The sequence below is a fragment of the Heteronotia binoei genome, chromosome 21, assembly GCF_032191835.1.
Source record: "Heteronotia binoei isolate CCM8104 ecotype False Entrance Well chromosome 21, APGP_CSIRO_Hbin_v1, whole genome shotgun sequence".
Classification (NCBI taxonomy): Eukaryota; Metazoa; Chordata; class Lepidosauria; order Squamata; family Gekkonidae; genus Heteronotia; species Heteronotia binoei.
In genome coordinates this window covers 6,868,026-6,884,622 of record NC_083243.1, presented here as the reverse complement: position 1 = coordinate 6,884,622, position 16,597 = coordinate 6,868,026, and the positions used below count along the sequence as shown (strand labels likewise).

The 16,597-nt window shown below is 51.7% G+C and overlaps 1 protein-coding gene across 1 annotated transcript in view; it reads right to left on the bottom strand.

The window, feature by feature from the left end:
• PYGL (glycogen phosphorylase L) overlaps positions 1–16,597 on the bottom strand; it is an 88,277-nt gene that overhangs the window by 27,296 nt on the left and 44,384 nt on the right. The window contains exons 8-12 of the mRNA XM_060261159.1: positions 12,788–12,931; positions 9,833–9,925; positions 5,995–6,141; positions 3,480–3,643; positions 79–193 (exon numbers count right to left, since the gene is read on the bottom strand). Coding sequence (XP_060117142.1) covers positions 79–193; positions 3,480–3,643; positions 5,995–6,141; positions 9,833–9,925; positions 12,788–12,931 — 663 coding nt within the window. The remainder of the gene's footprint in view (positions 1–78; positions 194–3,479; positions 3,644–5,994; positions 6,142–9,832; positions 9,926–12,787; positions 12,932–16,597) is intronic.

Below are 16,597 nucleotides of genomic sequence, written 5' to 3'. Positions count from 1 at the left end.
AAAATGGTGGTCTCCGAATGGTGGTTTGTTTCCAGAACTCTGGAAGCCAACCTGCCGGGCTGACAAGGATTTGGTTACCTCCGCAATCAATTCAGCCAGTCCCGGGTTGCAGAGGAGAAGCCAGCGCCTGGGGGTGATGCCGTTGGTTTTGTTCTGAAACTTCTCCGGCTCTATTTCGGCAAAGTCCTTGAACCTGCAAGAAGGCAGCAGGACGAAGGTCATGACTCATGGCTTTGTCTCACGCTCTTGGGAAGTCTCCTAGCTGTGTGAGCAGGGCCGGCTCGCCCACTAGGCAAACTAAGCAACTGCCTAGGGCACCTGCAGGGCGGGGCACCAAATTCGGCCTTCCCCCGCACCCAACCCCCCTAGGCAAAGCCCTATTTGCCTCCCCAGCCTCTCCTCCTCCCTCCCTCACAATTTTAATGCCTGGGAACTGAACATAAGAGAAGCCATGTTGGATCAGGCCAATGGCCCATCCAGTCCAACACTCTGGGTCACATAAGAGAAGCCATGTTGGATCAGGCCAGTGGCCCATCCAGTCCAACACTCCGTGTCACATAAGAACATAAGAGAAGCCATGTTGGACCAGGCCAATGGCCCATCCAGTCCAACACTCTGTATCACATAAGAACATAAGAGAAGCCATGTTGGATCAGGCCAGTGGCCCCTCCAGTCCAACACTCTGTGTCACATAAGAACATAAGAGAAGCCATGCTGGATCAGGCCAAGGGCCCCTCCAGTCCAACACTCTGTGTCACATAAGAACATAAGAGAAGCCATGCTGGATCAGGCCAATGGCCCATCCAGTCCAACACTCTGTGTCTCATAAGAACATAAGAGAAGCCATGTTGGATCAGGTCAATGGCCCATCCAGTCCAACACTCTGTGTCACATAAGAACATAAGAGAAGCCATGTTGGATCAGGCCAGTGGCCCATCCAGTCCAACACTCCGTGCCACATAAGAACATAAGAGAAGCCATGTTGGATCAGGCCAGTGGCCCATCCAGTCCAACACTCTGTGTCACACAGTGGCCAATATATGTGTGCGTGTATATATATATATATATATATATATATATATACACACACACACACACACACACACATATATATACATACACACACACACATATATATATACTGTGGCTAATAGCCACTGATGGACCTCTGCTCCATATGCTTATCCAATCCCCTCTTAAAGCTGGCTATGCTTGTAGCCGCCACCACCTCCTGTGGCAGTGAATTCCACATATTAATCACCCTTTGGGTGAAGAAGGACTTCCTTCTATCCGTTTTAATCTGACTGCTCAGCAATTTCATTGAATGCCCACGAGTTCTTGTATTGTAAGAAAGGGAGAAAAGGACTTCTTTCTCCACCTTCTCCATCCCATGCATAATCTTGTCAACCTCTCTCAAGTCACCCCGCAGTCGACGTTTCTCCAAGCTAAAGAGCCCCAAGCGTTTTAACCTTTGAACTGGCGGTGAAGGGCCACGCTCCCCAGCCTCTTTAAAGGCTGCCCCCCTGCCAATCAGCTGATCGGCGGGTAAAACCATGCTGGAGGCTCCTAGGCCCTTCCTCCGGCACACTCAGGCCGATCAGTGCTGGGGCCGCAGCGGCAGGAAGGACGAGCGAGCCGCTGAAAAAGCAGCCAAACCGCTGTCTCCTCCCCACTTCCTCCCACTCCAAGATGGAAGTGAGGAGGAGGCAGCGGCTCACTCTTCCTTTCCACGCTGCTGCCCTGCACTAATCATGAGGGTGCTGGAGGGAGGGGCATAGGAGCTGCCAGCCTCCAGCGCGGTTTGATGGGGGCAGCCTTTCAAGAGCCCGGGGAGCGCGGTGCTTCACCGCCAATTTCCGGGCATTAAGATTGTCAGGAAGGGAGAAAACCGATCGAGACGAGTAGCCACGTTAGTATGTCTGTGGCAGTAGAAAACTGCAGCGTCCAAGAGCACCTTCAAGACGAACCAAACTGGGGGCAGAGAAGGAGCTTTCATGAGTCACGGCTCACTTCAGACCGCTGAAGAATATAGATCAGGGCCAGTGTTCCCAGTCTAACCTGAGGTAGCGTGAGCTAGCTCACATTTTTTTAGCCTCCGGCTCACACATTTTTGTCTGAGCCCAGGAAGGATAACCCCAGAGCAAGCTAATGTATGCAGCAGTTCACAACTTTAATGCCAGTAGCTCGCAAAGAAGAATTTTTGCTTACAAGCAGGCCTTGCATTCAGTAGGAGCTCAAAGGAACACAGCTCCTGAACCTTTCTGAGGGTTCTCCTCCTCCTACCCACCTACCTTGTCCATTGAATAGGAGGTGCAGCTATATAATAATCCTTGGATTACGAGAGCGGGCAGCCAGCCAGTCACCAGGGGCTTTGTCACACCACCCTTTCTCCACTTCTTATGTGATTTTGGGTGGTGGGTGGGCTTGCTGGCCTTTTTGACTGGGGAGGGGAGCACCAAGGGGAGCCCCAGGTGAGCAAGGCCTGTTTGGGCTGGCTGGATCTCTAGCCAGCCCAAGCAGGCCTCACTCGCCTGGGGCTCTCCTTTCTTGCGTCGGGTTGCTTTTGGCTGGTGGGGGGTGGCATATACTGGATCTCTAGCCAGCTCAAGCAGGTCTCACTTGCCCAGGGCTCTCCTTTCTTGCGTCGGGTTGCTTTTGGCTGGTGGGGGGTGGCATATGCTGGATCTCTAGCCAGCCCAAGCAGGCCTCACTCGCCCGGGGCTCTCCTTTCTTGCGTCGGGTTGCTTTTGGCTGGTGGGGGGGTGGCATATGCTGGATCTCTAGTCAGCTCAAGCAGGCCTCACTCACCTGGGGCTCTCCTTTCTTGCGTCGGGTTGCTTTTGGCTGGTGGGGGGTGGCATATGCTGGATCTCTAGTCAGCTCAAGCAGGCCTCACTCGTCTGGGGCTCTCCTTTCTTGCGTCGGGTTGCTTTTGGCTGGTGGGGGGTGGCATATGCTGGATCTCTAGCCAGCTCAAGCAGGCCTCACTAGCCCAGGGCTCTCCTTTCTTGTGTCGGGTTGCTTTTGGCTGGTGGGGGGTGGCATATGCTGGATCTCTAGCCAGCTCAAGCAGGCCTCACTAGCCCAGGGCTCTCCTTTCTTGCGTCAGGTTGCTTTTGGCTGGTGGGGGAGGTGGCATATTCTAATGAGTTATGCTAATGAGCTCCACCACCTATTTTTCTACAAAATGACCCCTGGACGCAAGACTCCAATGGCTTAGCAGGAATCGTGATCAGGATGTAGATATAGATATAGCTCAAGCGCAGATCAGGATGGGGAGTTGTGTTTGTCCGTCTGCAGCAGTGGAAAAGAGCCAGAGACCAGGAGCCCCTTAAAGACTAACGAAATTTGTGGCAGGGGGAGGCGTTTTGGTGAGTCGCTGCTGATTTCTTCAGATACGGCTACAATGCCCAACTCACCCGTTCTCTCCCATGCCCCACCCAGGCCTAGACGCACAAAAAGGACACAACGATGCTTACACTTGAGTTCTGATGATATCCGAGTGGATCTTCGCAACCCCGTTGACGGCGTGAGAGCCGACGATGCAAAGATGTGCCATGTTGATGCGCTTGACCCCTTCCTCCTCAATCAGAGACATGCGCCGGATACGGTCAACGTCCTTCGGGAACATGATTGCGATTTTCTGAAAGTGAGGGAAGAAGGGAAAAAGCCATGTCACTGACTCTGGGAAACACACCAGACACCACCAGAAGCCGGCAGTCCTTGAAATCCACATGGATCAAGCCACACAGCAGCCCAAAACCCAGAGGCCGTCAGGAGGTCCACCAGAAGCCCTCCCACTGTGCCCCCCAAAGCACCAAGAAGATAGAGCATCACTGCCTCAGACAGAAGAACATAAAAGAAGCCATGTTGGATCAGGCCAATGGCCCATCCAGTCCAACACTCTGTGTCACATAAGAACATAAGAGAAGCCATGCTGGATCAGGCCAATGGCCCATCCAGTCCGTGTCACATAAGAACATAAGAGAAGCCATGCTGGATCAGGCCAATGGCCCATCCAGTCCAACACTCTGTGTCACAGAAGAACATAAGAGAAGCCATGTTGGATCAGGCCAATGGCCCATCCAGTCCATGTCACATAAGAACATAAGAGAAGCCATACTGGATCAGGCCAATGGCTCATCCACTCCAACACTGTGTCACATAAGAACAGAAGAGAAGCCATGTAGGATCAGGCCAATGGCCCATCCAGTCCAACACTCTGTGTCACAGAAGAACATAAGAGAAGCCATGTTGGATCAGGCCAATGGCCCATCCAGTCCGTGTCACATAAGAACATAAGAGAAGCCCTGTTGGATCAGGCCAAGGGCCCATCCAGTCCAACACTCTGTGTCACACAGTGGCCATTTCCCCCTGGATCCATCAGCAGGTCCATCAGTGGGGCCAAGACACTAGAAGCCCTCTCAATGTGCCCCCCAAGCACCAAGAATACAGAGCATCACTGCCCCAGACAGATAGTTCCAACAATACACTGTGGCTAATAGCCACTGATGGACCTCTGCTACATATGTTTATCCAATGTTTATCTAGTCCAACTCACTGTGTCACACAGTGGCCAAAACCCAGAGGACATCAGGAGGTCCACTAGTAGGGCCAGAACTCCAGAAGCCCTCCCACTGTGCCCCCACAAAGCACCAAGATAAGCATCGCTGCCCCAGATATAAGAACATAAGAGAAGCCATGTTGGATCAGGCCAGTGCCCCATGCAATCCCAACACTTTCTGTCACACAGTGGCCAAAACCCATGGGACATCAGGAGGTCCACCAGTGGGGACAGAACTCCAGAAGCTCTCCCACTGTTGCCCCCCAAGTACCAAGAAGATAGAGCATCAATGCCACAGACATAAGAACGTAAGAGAACCCCTGTTGGATCAGGCCAGTGGCCCAACCAGTCCAACACTCTGTGTCACACAGTGGCCAAAAACCCAAGGTGCCATCAGGGGGTCCATCAGTAGTGCCAGGACACTAGAAGCCCTCCCACTGTGCCCCCCCAAGCACCCAGAATACAGAGCATTACTGCCCCAGACAGAGAGTTCCAACAATACACTGTGGCTAATAGCCACTGATGAACCTCTGCTCCATATGTTTATCCAGCGTTTATCTAGTCCAACTCGCTGTGTCACACAGTGGCCAAAACCCAGAGGCCATCAGGAGGTCCACCAGTGGGGCCAGAACTCCAGAAGCCCTCCCACTGTGCCCCCACAAAGCACCAAGATAGAGCATCACTGCCCCAGATAACATACGAGAAGCCATGTTGGATCAGGCCAGTGCCCCATGCAGTCCAACACTTTGTGTCACACAGTGGCCAAAACCCATGGGACATCAGGAGGTCCAGAAGCCCTCCCACTGTTGCCCCCCAAGCACCAAGAAGGCAGAGCACCACTGCCCCAGATATAAGAACTTAAGAGAAGCTATGTTGGACCAGGCCAATGGCCCATCCAGTCCAACACTTACTGTCACACGGTTGCAAAAAAACCCAGGTGCCATCGGGAGGTCCACCAGTGGGGCCAGAACTTCAGAAGTCCTCCCACTGTTGCCCCCCAAGCACCAAGAAGACAGAGCATCACTGCCCCAGATATAAGAACATTAAGAGAAGCCATGTTGGATCAGGCCAATGGCCCATCAAGCCCAACACTGTGCCACACAGTGGCCAAAACCCAGGTTCCATCAGGAGGTCCACCAGTGGGGCCAGCACTCCAGAAGCCCTCCCCCTCTTGACCCCCAAGCACCAAGAATACAGAATATCACTGCCTTGGAGAGTTTTGGCTTCCCAGTCAATATATACAAAGGTGCTTCATAGTAAAAGAAACCATTCATCCAGCCAGCTCATTATCACTCAAGCGGTGCTGAGCCTCAAGTGACAAATATTCACAGTCCCAGAAGTGGTTTCGGCGAATTATTCTACTGCACCATAATTGCAGTTTTCCGCTTCGCCCGTCGAAACCGGAGCCCGACCAGGGAAGCCTAACTTACGTCCAGGTGCCGCTGGTTGATTTCATAGATGATCTGCAGGTGTCTTGGGAGCAGTTTCTCCACCAGGTCAACTGGCCAGCGCTCAAGAGCTTCGGGGAGAACGGTGTGGTTTGTGTAGGCAAAGGTCCGTGTGGTGATGTCCCAGGCCTGGCATCGAAGGAACAGGAAGTTAGGAAGGCAAGCTGAGAAAGTGATGGCAGGAAAAGAAAAGAGCAGGGCTTCTTCTGAAGCAGGAACTCCTTTGCCGACTAGGCCACACACCCCTGATGTAGCCAATCCTCCAAGAGCTTACAGGGCTCTTAGTCCAGGGCCTACTGTAAACTCCAGGAGGATTGGCTACATCAGGGGGTGTGGCCTAATAGGCAAAGGTGTTGCTGCTGCAGAAAACCCCCCTGAATAATAATAATAATGAGAAGAAGACTGCAGATTTATACCCCACACTTCTCTCTGCAGTACTGCAGTCCTAATCTCTGCTCACAACCTGAGTTCAATCCCTGGCGGAAGCTGGGTTCTTCAGGTACCCGGCTCGAGGTTGACTCAGCCTTCCACCCTTCCGAGGTCGGTAAAATGAGTACCCAGCTTGCTGGGGCAAAAGTGTAGATGACTGGGGAAGGCAAGGGCAAACCACCCTGTAAAAAGTCTGCCATGAAAACGTGAAAGCAACATCACCCCAGAGTCGGAAATGACTGGTGCTTGCGCAGGAGACCTTTCCTTTCCTTCTCTCTGAATCAGAGTCTCAGAGCGGCTTACAATCTCTTATATCTTCTCCCCCCCACAACAGACACCCTGTGAGGTGGGAGGGGCTGAGAGGGCTCTCACAGCAGCTGCCCTTTCAAGGACAACCTCTGCCAGAGCTACGGCTGACCCAAGGCCATTCCAGCAGCTGCAAGTGGAGGAGTGGGGAATCAAACCCAGTTCTCCCAGATAAGAGCTATGGCTGACCCAAGGCCATTCCAGCAGCTGCAAGTGGAGGAGTGGGGAATCAAACCTGGTTCTCCCAGATTAGAGTCCATGCATTTAACCTGGCTCTCTAGAGGAGAACACTGGCAGCACAGTATCAGTAGTGTATCCGAAAACAACTGTGCCAAAAATACCAAACACCTGATAACAAAATTTAGAAAATTACAATATAATCTACAGCAATCTATATGAATAAATATATGCTGTAAGGGACTTTTCATATAGATTGATTATCACTGCTGCTTCTGTGTGAATTTTTGGATGCTTGTGCACCTACAGATTATATCACAATTTTCTAAATTTTGCATCAAGTGTTTGGTATCTTTGGCACCGCCGTTTTCGGATACGCCAAAGAAGCCCTGGCTCCAAGATGACCTTCTCAAAGGTTAGAGGGATGGAGAGCCACAAGGCATACTTCCAAAGGGGAAGTAACCGTCAAGCATGAGATCTCAAAATAATCAGTCCTTGAATCTTGAAACAAAGTTTGGTTTATTGAAAATCCATGTGGCTCATCCGAGCTGGGAAGAAATTGGAACTGATACTTTGTAACAGTAGAATGCAGGCTTTAGGATGGCACATCAAAGGTTCTATAAACAATTCTACATTCACGGGTGAAATTCACACGCTAGGTTCCTTATCTGTCTTGCGGCTAGCGCATCCTGGGTTCAGGCCTGGCTGAGCCTGAGAACGAGTCCCAGGAGGTCTTATCTTCAAAGAGGACGTTCCTGCATTTGTTAGTAGCAGCGAAAGAAGAACGGTGGGGGCTGCTACTGCAAACTGGGGGAGAGCCAGTTTGGTGTAGTGGTTAAGTGTGCGGACTCTTATCTGGGAGAACCAGGTTTGATTCCCCACTCCTCCACTTGCACCTGCTGGCATGGCCTTGGGTCAGCCAGAGCTCTGGCAGAGGTTGTCCTTGAAAGGGCAGCTGCTGGGAGAGTCCTCTCCAGCCCCACCCAACTCACAGGGTGTCTGTTGTGGGGGAGGAAGGGAAAGGAGATTGGGAGCCGCTCTGAGACTCTTCGGAGTGGAGGGCGGGATATAAATCCAATATCTTCTTCTTCTTCTACTTTGATGTGCCTGAGTTTAATTCAGGGTTAGTAACAAATCTCTTATCTGAATACTATAACAGAAGATGAATATACAATGCTTGACAGTAACTGGACTCTCAAGCGACTTTCATCACCTGGCCAGCAGGGGGAGCCATTCTGCCACTCTTCTGACAACCTGGGCTGCTCTTCCAAGACACCTGCAGCTGAGCCCAGGCACAGACTGCCAGTGCCTGAACTGTCAATCGTAGCAGTAGGGAGCCTTTCCCTAACCTGAAACTACGGTCGCCACCTCTGGGTCGGGAAACCCCTGGAGATTTGAGAGGGGAGCCCGGCGAGAGCGCAATTTGGGAAGGGGATGGAGCTGAGTGGGGCACAATGCCCTAGAGTCCACCCTCCAAAGCAGCCATTTATTCCAGGGGGAACTGTTGCCTGGAGGTCCCTTGTAATTCCAGGAGATCTCAAGAAGACTCCCCCGGCAGACTGCCGATATTGTCTCTAGACCAGGGGTCCCCAAACCCCCGGGCCCTGGACCAGTACCGGTCCGTGGCCTGTTAGCAACCAGGCCATGAGTTGTATAATTATTTCATTATGTACTGAAATATAGTAATAAGAAGAAGATGACGCCATTGGATTTAAATCCTGTCCTCTACTCCAAATCTCAGAGCGGCTCACAATCTCCTTTATCTTCCTCCCCCACAACAGACACCTTGTGAGGTGGGTGGGGCTGAGAGAGAACATAAGAACATAAGAGAAGCCATGTTGGATCAGGCCAATGGCCCATCCAGTCCAACACTCTGTGTCACATAAGAACAGAAGAGAAGCCATGATGGATCAGGCCAGTGGCCCCTCCAGTCCAACACTCTGTGTCACATAAGAACATAAGAGAAGCCATGTTGGATCAGGCCAGTGGCCCCTCCAGTCCAACACTCTGTGCCACATAAGAACATAAGAGAAGCCATGTTGGATCAGGCCAACGGCCCATCCACTCCAACACTCTGTGTCACACAGTGGCCAATATATATGTGTGTGTGTATATACATACACACACACATATATATATTTATACACACTGTGGCTAATAGCCACTGATGGACCTCTGCTCCATATTTTTATCCAATCCCCTCTTGAAGCTGGCTATGCTTGTAGCCGCCACCACCTCCTGTGGCAGTGAATTCCACATGTTAATCACCCTTTGGGTGAAGCAGGACTTCCTTTTATCCGTTTTAACCTGACAGCTCAGCAATTTCATCGAATGCCCACAAGTTCTCGTATTGTGAGAAAGGGAGAAAAGGACTTCTTTCTCTGCTTTCTCCATCCCATGCATTATCTTGTAAACCTCTATCATGTCACCCCGCAGTCGATGTTTCTCCAAGCTAAAGAGCTCCAAGCGTTTTAACCTTTCTTCATAGGGAAAGTGTTCCAACCCTTTAATCATTCTAGTTGCCCTTTCCTGGACTTTTCCCAATGCTATAATATCCTTTTTGAGGTGCGGTGACCAGAATCGCGCACAGTATTCCAAACGAGACCGCACCATCGATTCATACAGGGGCATGATGATACTGGCTGATTTGCTCTCACAGCAGCTGCCCTTTCAAGGACAACTCCTACAAACATTGCAGCTGACCCAAGCTGCAAGCGGAGGAGTGAGGAATCAAAGCCTACTCTCCCAAATAAGAGTCCACGCACTTCGCCACGACACCAAACTGGCAGAGGAAGTCTTTCTAAAACGGGAGGGGGGAAATGGGAGGGGGGGTGATACCGAGAAACGAAGGCACCAGAAAGCAGAAGCAGCTGAGGCTGGGTTTTGCAACCCTGGAAAGAGGGCTCACCTTGGACCACGGCAGCCTCTCGATATCCAAGAAGACCCGCATCAGTTCCGGGATGGCCAGCGCAGGGTGGGTGTCGTTCAGCTGGATGGCCACCTGCAGAAAGAAAGCGGCGAGGAAAACAATTGCCCCAAGAGGAGAAAGTGCAACCCACAACCTCCGGAGCTGATTCTGAAGCCAGAGAGGTCTGCTGTTAGGCACGACCCGGGTGTGTTTGAACTCCCCGTCCCCCACAGAGAAGGGAGTTCCCTGGATGAAACCGGGAGGAGCACAAATCCTCCATTCTCTTTTCCCGATTCTTCTCAGTATTTGCTGCCTGGTCTGTTTGCCTACAAAGAGCCCCGTGGGGGCAGAGTGGTAAAGCTGCACTGCCGTGGTCTGAACTCTCTGCTCGCAACCCGAGTTTGATCCTCGGCAGAAGCTGGGTTCAGGTCGCCAGCTCGAGGTTGACTCAGCTTTCTGAGGTCAGTCAAATGAGTCCCCAGCTTGCTGGGGGGAAAGCGTAGATGACTGGGGAAGGCAAGGGCAAGCCACCCCATCAAAAGTTTGCCGTGAAAACATTGCGAAAGCAGTGTCACCCCAGAGTCGGAAACGACTGGTGCTTGCACAGGGGATGACCTTTCCTTTTCCTGTTTGTCTACCTTAGTTGTTGGCCGTGGAGGGGACAAAGCAGCAAAGTAGCTTCAAGCAAGCACCCCCCCACACACCCCTGAATGGAAACGGAAGCACCTGATAAGGTGTAGCGACTGCTCAGACTTCTTAGAGCAGAGGTGGCCAAGGGTAGCTCTGCAGTTGTTTTTTGCCTACAACTCCCATCAGCCCCAGCCAGCATGGCCAATGGCTGCGGCTGATGGGAGCTGTAGGCAAAAAAATACCTGGAGAGCTACCGTTGACCAGCCCTGTCTTAGAGGTTAGCTCTTCTCTTCTCTTCTCTCCCCTCCCTACCCCATTCCATAGCCGGCCTTGCCACTAGGCAGCCTAGACAATTGCCTAGGCCAGGGATGGCCAACGGTAGCTCTCCAGATGTTTTTTTTTGCCTACAACTCCCATCAGCCCCAGCCATTGGCCATGCTGGCTGGGGCTGATGGGAGTTGTAGGCAAAAAACATCTGCAGAGCTACCGTTGGCCACCCCCTGGCCTTCTGTCAATTGTCACCAAACTGGGGGGGGCCCCCATGCGACTCGGTGACTTTGTCAGTGCAGGGGAAAGGATGCCGGAAGTCAACCTTGCGTAGGGTGCCAGAGAGTCCAGGGCTGACCCTGGCTGTATCTACCAACGCAATATCCCCCTCCCCCCCCCAAAAAAAATCCCTCCCCTTGCCTTTAGCACATCACAAAGTCAGCTGGAGCAGCGGTGTGGGGTAGGACTGAAGGGTGGGCTGAGGCTCAGAGCCAGAGCTCACGCTTGGCCTACAGAAGGTCCCAGGTTCAATCCCGGGCTTCTCCAGTTAAAAGTATCGGGCAACAGGAAATGTCAAGGCCTCAGCCTGAGACCCTGGAGAGCTGAAGAAGACCGCAGATTTATACCTCGCCCTTCCCTCTGAATCAGAGACTCCGAGAGGCTTACAATCCCAATATCTTCTCCCCCCCCCCCACAACAGACACCCTGTGAGGTGGGTGGGGCTAAGCTGCCGTTTGAAGGACAACTCCTGCAAGAGCTATGCCTGACCCAAGGCCATTCCAGCAGCTGCCAGTGGAGGAGCGGGGAATCCAACCCGGTTCTTCCAGATAAAGTCCATGCACTTAACCACTACACCAAACTGGCTCCCTAAACTGCTGCCGGTCTGAGCAGACCAGGCTGACCATGAAGGATCCAGGGTCGGAATCGCATTTAGCATAAGGCAGCTTCATGCATACATAAATGGCATGCAGAAGGTCCCAGTTTCGATCCCCGGCATCTCCAGTTAAAAAGGACCAGGCAGGAGGGGATGGGAAAGACCTCAGCCTGAGACCCTGGAGAGTCATGAAGTGGGGCTGTAGCTCAGTGGAAGAGCCTCTGCTTGGCATGCAGGAGGTCCCAGGTTCAATCCCCGGCATCTCCAGTTAAAGGGACCAGGCAGGAGATGATGAGAAAGACCTCAGCCTGAGACCCTGGAGAGCCATGAAGTGGGGCTACAGCTCAGTGGCAGAGCATCTGCTTGGCATGCAGAAGGTCCCAGGTTCAATCCCCGGCATCTCCAGTTAAAAAGGACCAGGCAGGAGGGGATGGGAAAGACCTCCGCCTGAGACCCTGGAGAGCCATGAAGTGGGGCTGTAGCTCAGTGGAAGAGCCTCTGCTTGGCATGCAGGAGGTCCCAGGTTCAATCCCCGGCATCTCCAGTTAAAGGGACCAGGCAGGAGGTGATGAGAAAGACCTCAGCCTGAGACCCTGGAGAGCCATGAAGTGGGGCTACAGCTCAGTGGCAGAGCATCTGCTTGGCATGCAGAAGGTCCCAGGTTCAATCCCCGGCATCTCCAGTTAAAAAGGACCAGGCAGGAGGGGATGGGAAAGACCTCCGCCTGAGACCCTGGAGAGCCATGAAGTGGGGCTGTAGCTCAGTGGCAGAGCATCTGCTTGGCATGCAGAAGGTCCCAGGTTCAATCCCCGGCACCTCCAGTTAAAAAGCTCGAGGCAGGAGGGGATGGGAAAGACCTCAGCCTGAGACCCTGGAGAGCCATGAAGTGGGGCTGTAGCTGAGCGGCAGATCATCTGCTTGGCATGCAGAAGGTCCCAGTTTCGATCCTCGGCATCTCCAGTTAAAAAGAACAGGCATATCAGGCCCCACCCCCTGATGTAGCCAATCCTCCTGGAGCTTACAGTAGGCCCTGCAAGAAGAGCCCTGGAACCTTTTGGTGGATTGGCTACATCAGGGGGGGCGTGGCCTAATATGCAAAAGAACCCCTACTACAAAAAAAAGCCCTGATTGTCAGGCTCTGATTGTCCAGAATAAGACCCGCCCACGACCTCACAAGAAGTTACCTGGTCTGGAAAAGAATCGAAAGCCGTCCGGACGCTTTCCGTGCTCCCGAATTTGGAGGCTTTGAACCGCCGGATGATGTCTTGGAGGGTGGCGGCGACCACAAAGTACTCCTGCTTCAGGCGCAGCTCTTTCCCCTCGAAAAACTGCAAGGCGGAGGAAGCAGAAGGGCCCATTACGAAGGAGACCACGACACAGAGGGGCAGAACCCATGGAAGGGGGATTTGTCGACTCCCGCGGCAGACAAGGGACTTGTTTTATTTGCTCACTGCCTTGACCCCCTGCTCTCCTCCCCTGTAGAGACTCAAAGCCGCTTACAGTGTTCTCTTTTCCTCCGTTCTGCCCCCACAATATCCCTGCAGGTAGACAACAGGCCTAATCTAGCCCATGCATTGTTGGATCCATTTATCACCCTATCCTTGTTCCAAGGCCAAAGAGACCTCCTTCCTAGACAGCTTCAGGAGGGGAAGGAACCTTCTAGAAGCACACAGATTGTGCTCACTTTCTGCTGTTTTCCATGCCTACAGCCAGCTGGCAGTAAACAGACAGCAGGAAGCCAAGGTCAAGAGAGGTCTATCGGTGACTATCAGCCTTCGTGACTGAAGGGAACATCCACGTTCAGAGGCACTCAACCTCGGAATGCCTAAACCAGGAGGCAACATCAGGGGAAGGCCTTGGCCACTATACCCTGTTGTTGGCTCCTCAGAGGAACAGGTGGGCAACTGTGGGAGGCAGGATACTGGACTGGATGGACCCTCACTGGTCTGATCCAGCAGGGCTCTTCTGATGTTCTAATGAAGGCCTCAGCCTCTCTGCCCTGTTGTTGGCCCTGCAGAAGAACTGGTTGGCCACTGTGTGAGACAGGAGGCTGGACTAGATGAATCACTGCTCTGATCCAGCAGAGCTCTTCTGATGTTCTTATGAAGGCCTTGGCCTCTCTGCCTTGTTGTTGGCCCTCCAGTGGAACTGGCTGACCACTGTGTGAGACAGGAAGCTGGACTAGATGGACCCTCACTGGTCTGATCCAGCAGGGCTCTTCTGAGGTTCTTATGAAGGCCTCAGCCTCTGGGCCCTGTTGTTGGCCCTCCAGAGGAACTGGTTGGCCACTGTGGGGGAGAGGAGGCTGGACTAGATGGACCCTCACTGGTCTGATCCATCAGGGCTCTTCTAATGTTCTTATGAAGGCCTCGGCCTCTCTGCCCTGTTGTTGACCCTCCAGAGGAACTGGCTGGCTGCTGTGTGAGACAGGATGCTGGACTAGATGGACCCTCACTGGTCTGATCCAGCAGGGCTCTTCTGGTGTTCTCAAGAAGGCCTCAGCCTCTCTGCCCTGTTGTCAGCCCTCCAGAGGAACTGTTTGGCCACTGTGTGGGGCAGGATGCTGGACTAAATGGACCCTCACTGGTCTGATCTTCTTACAGAGTCTTGGAAGACTGGTCTACCATGATGGCTGAGGGGAACCTCTACATTCAAAGGCACTAAGCCTCTGAATCTCAGAGCCAGGAGGCAACATCAGAGAAAGGCCTCAGCTCTCAAGCAACGTGGAGGAAAGGAGGGGTAAAAATGTACTAGAGCAGGGGTGGCCAATGGTGGCTCTCCAGATTTTTTTTGCCTACAACTCCCATCAGCCCCAGCCATTGGCCATGCTGGCTGGGGCTGATGGGAGTTGTAGGCAAAAAAACATCTGGAGAGCTACCGTTGGCCACCCCTGTACTAGAGAAACAGGAGCCTGCACAATCCATGTTCAGCTTCTGACCACATCGTTTAGATGTTTTAAGCATGACACATACACAACTCTGGACCTGATCACACAGGAGGGCTCAGTGTGTTATCCGCTGCTTCAACTTCCCCTTCTGTAAAGTGTGAGTAACAGTGAATTGTTGCCCCAAGACTGCTGTGGGGAACAATTAGAAACACCGAAAAACATTTTGCAGACTGGAAGAGCTGGATTCAAGTCCAGATGCATTTATAAGAGAGACTGACATGAATTTCAGAGCATAAGCTTTCAAGTGTCAACGCTCTTATTGTCGGATACCAGGAAGCGTCAACTCTCAAAATTTATTACCTTGAAAACCTTGCTGGCTTCTAAGGCACTACTGAACTCAAATCTTTCTCTTCTACTGACAACGGACACAGCTTCTCTCTCACATTTTTTACATGTATTTTCTCCTGAAATTACATACTAAAAATGCTATGGAAGTGACTGTTTTTTTTTTAAAGAACAGAAACCATTCATGTATCTTTCAAGAGCTTTGTAGGTTAAAGGACAAGAGCAGAGAGCAATTCAACAGGATATTTTGGCATGAAAAGAAGATAAGACAACCATAACTAAAATCTCCGGAATGGGCAGAGTCCCTGAAGGCAAACAGAGGAGAAGAAGAAGACTGCAGATTTATACCCCGCCCTTCTCTCTGAATCGGAGACTCAGAGTGGCTTACAATCTCTTGAGAGTCCGTTTGGTGTAGTGGTTAAGTGTGTGGACTCTTATCTGGGAGAGCCGGGTTTGATTCCCCACTCCTCCACTTGCACCTGCTGGAATGGCCTTGGGTCAGCCATAGCTCTGGCAGAGGTTGTCCTTGAAAGGGCAGCTGCTGTAAGAGTCCTCTCAACCCCACCCACCTCACAGGGTGTCTGTTGTGGGGGAGGAAGGTAAAGGAGATTGTGAGCCGCTCTGAGACTCTGAGATTCAGAGTGGAGGGCGGGATATAAATCCAATGTCTTCATCTTCTTCCTGTATCTTCTCCCCCCACAACAGACACCCTGTGAGGTGAGCTGCCCTTTCAAGGACAACTCCTGGGAGAGCTATGGCTGACCCCAGGCCATTCCAGCAGGTGCAAGTGGAGGAGAGGGGAATCCAACCCGGTTCTCCCAGATTAGAGTCCACGCACTTAACCACTACACCAAACTGGCAAAATGCTATGGAAGTGACAACGTGACAATGTTTTTTTAAAGAACAGAAACCATTTGTGTATCTTTCAACAGCGTTGTGGGTTAAAGGGCAAGAGCAGAGAGCAATTCAACAGGGTATTTTGGCATGAAAAGAAGATAGGCAACCATTACTAAAATCTCTGGAACGGGCAGGGTTCCTGAAGGCAAACAGAGGAGAAGGGAAAGGAGAGTCTCTGCTATCCAGAATGCACAATGCCCACGTTAATAAGGTCAAGGACACCACTTTGTGGAGGCTGTTTCAACTTGGCCTCAGACTAGGGGGGGAGGGAACTAGAGCTGAAACAGACAGCTATTAAAAATCAAACACAACTGCTGATCGAACACAATCAAGACAATGACATTTTGTCAAGGTTCGAGGAGCTGAAATTTTCAGCAAAAGCTTTGGGTATATCATAGGAGACCGGTCCCCTTCCGGGGTGGCAAGTGGCCATTTTTGAAATGTGGGAGATTCGTTGGATGCTTTTGCAGGATGGCATTTCAGCACTAGTTGAAACAGTACACGGATCTGAATACGGGGGGTCAGATCACGAATCTGGAAAAATATATTCAAACCAAGGTGTTATTATTTATGCAGGGCTGTTACAGGGGAAAAGATTCTTTGCTAGTGACAAAGGTACAGCACTCTCTCTTCCATATATATAGATTATATATCTATATAGATACATAATTAAAGTAAAGGTGAAGGTATTCCCCTGTGCGAGCCCTGAGTCATTACCAATCCATGGGGTGACGTCACATCACAACGTTTTCTTGACAGACTTTTTATGGGGTGGTTTGCCATTGCCTTCCCCAGTCATCTACACTTTACCCCCCCCAAGCAAGCTGGGTACTCATTTTACCAACCTCAGAAGGATGGAAGGCTG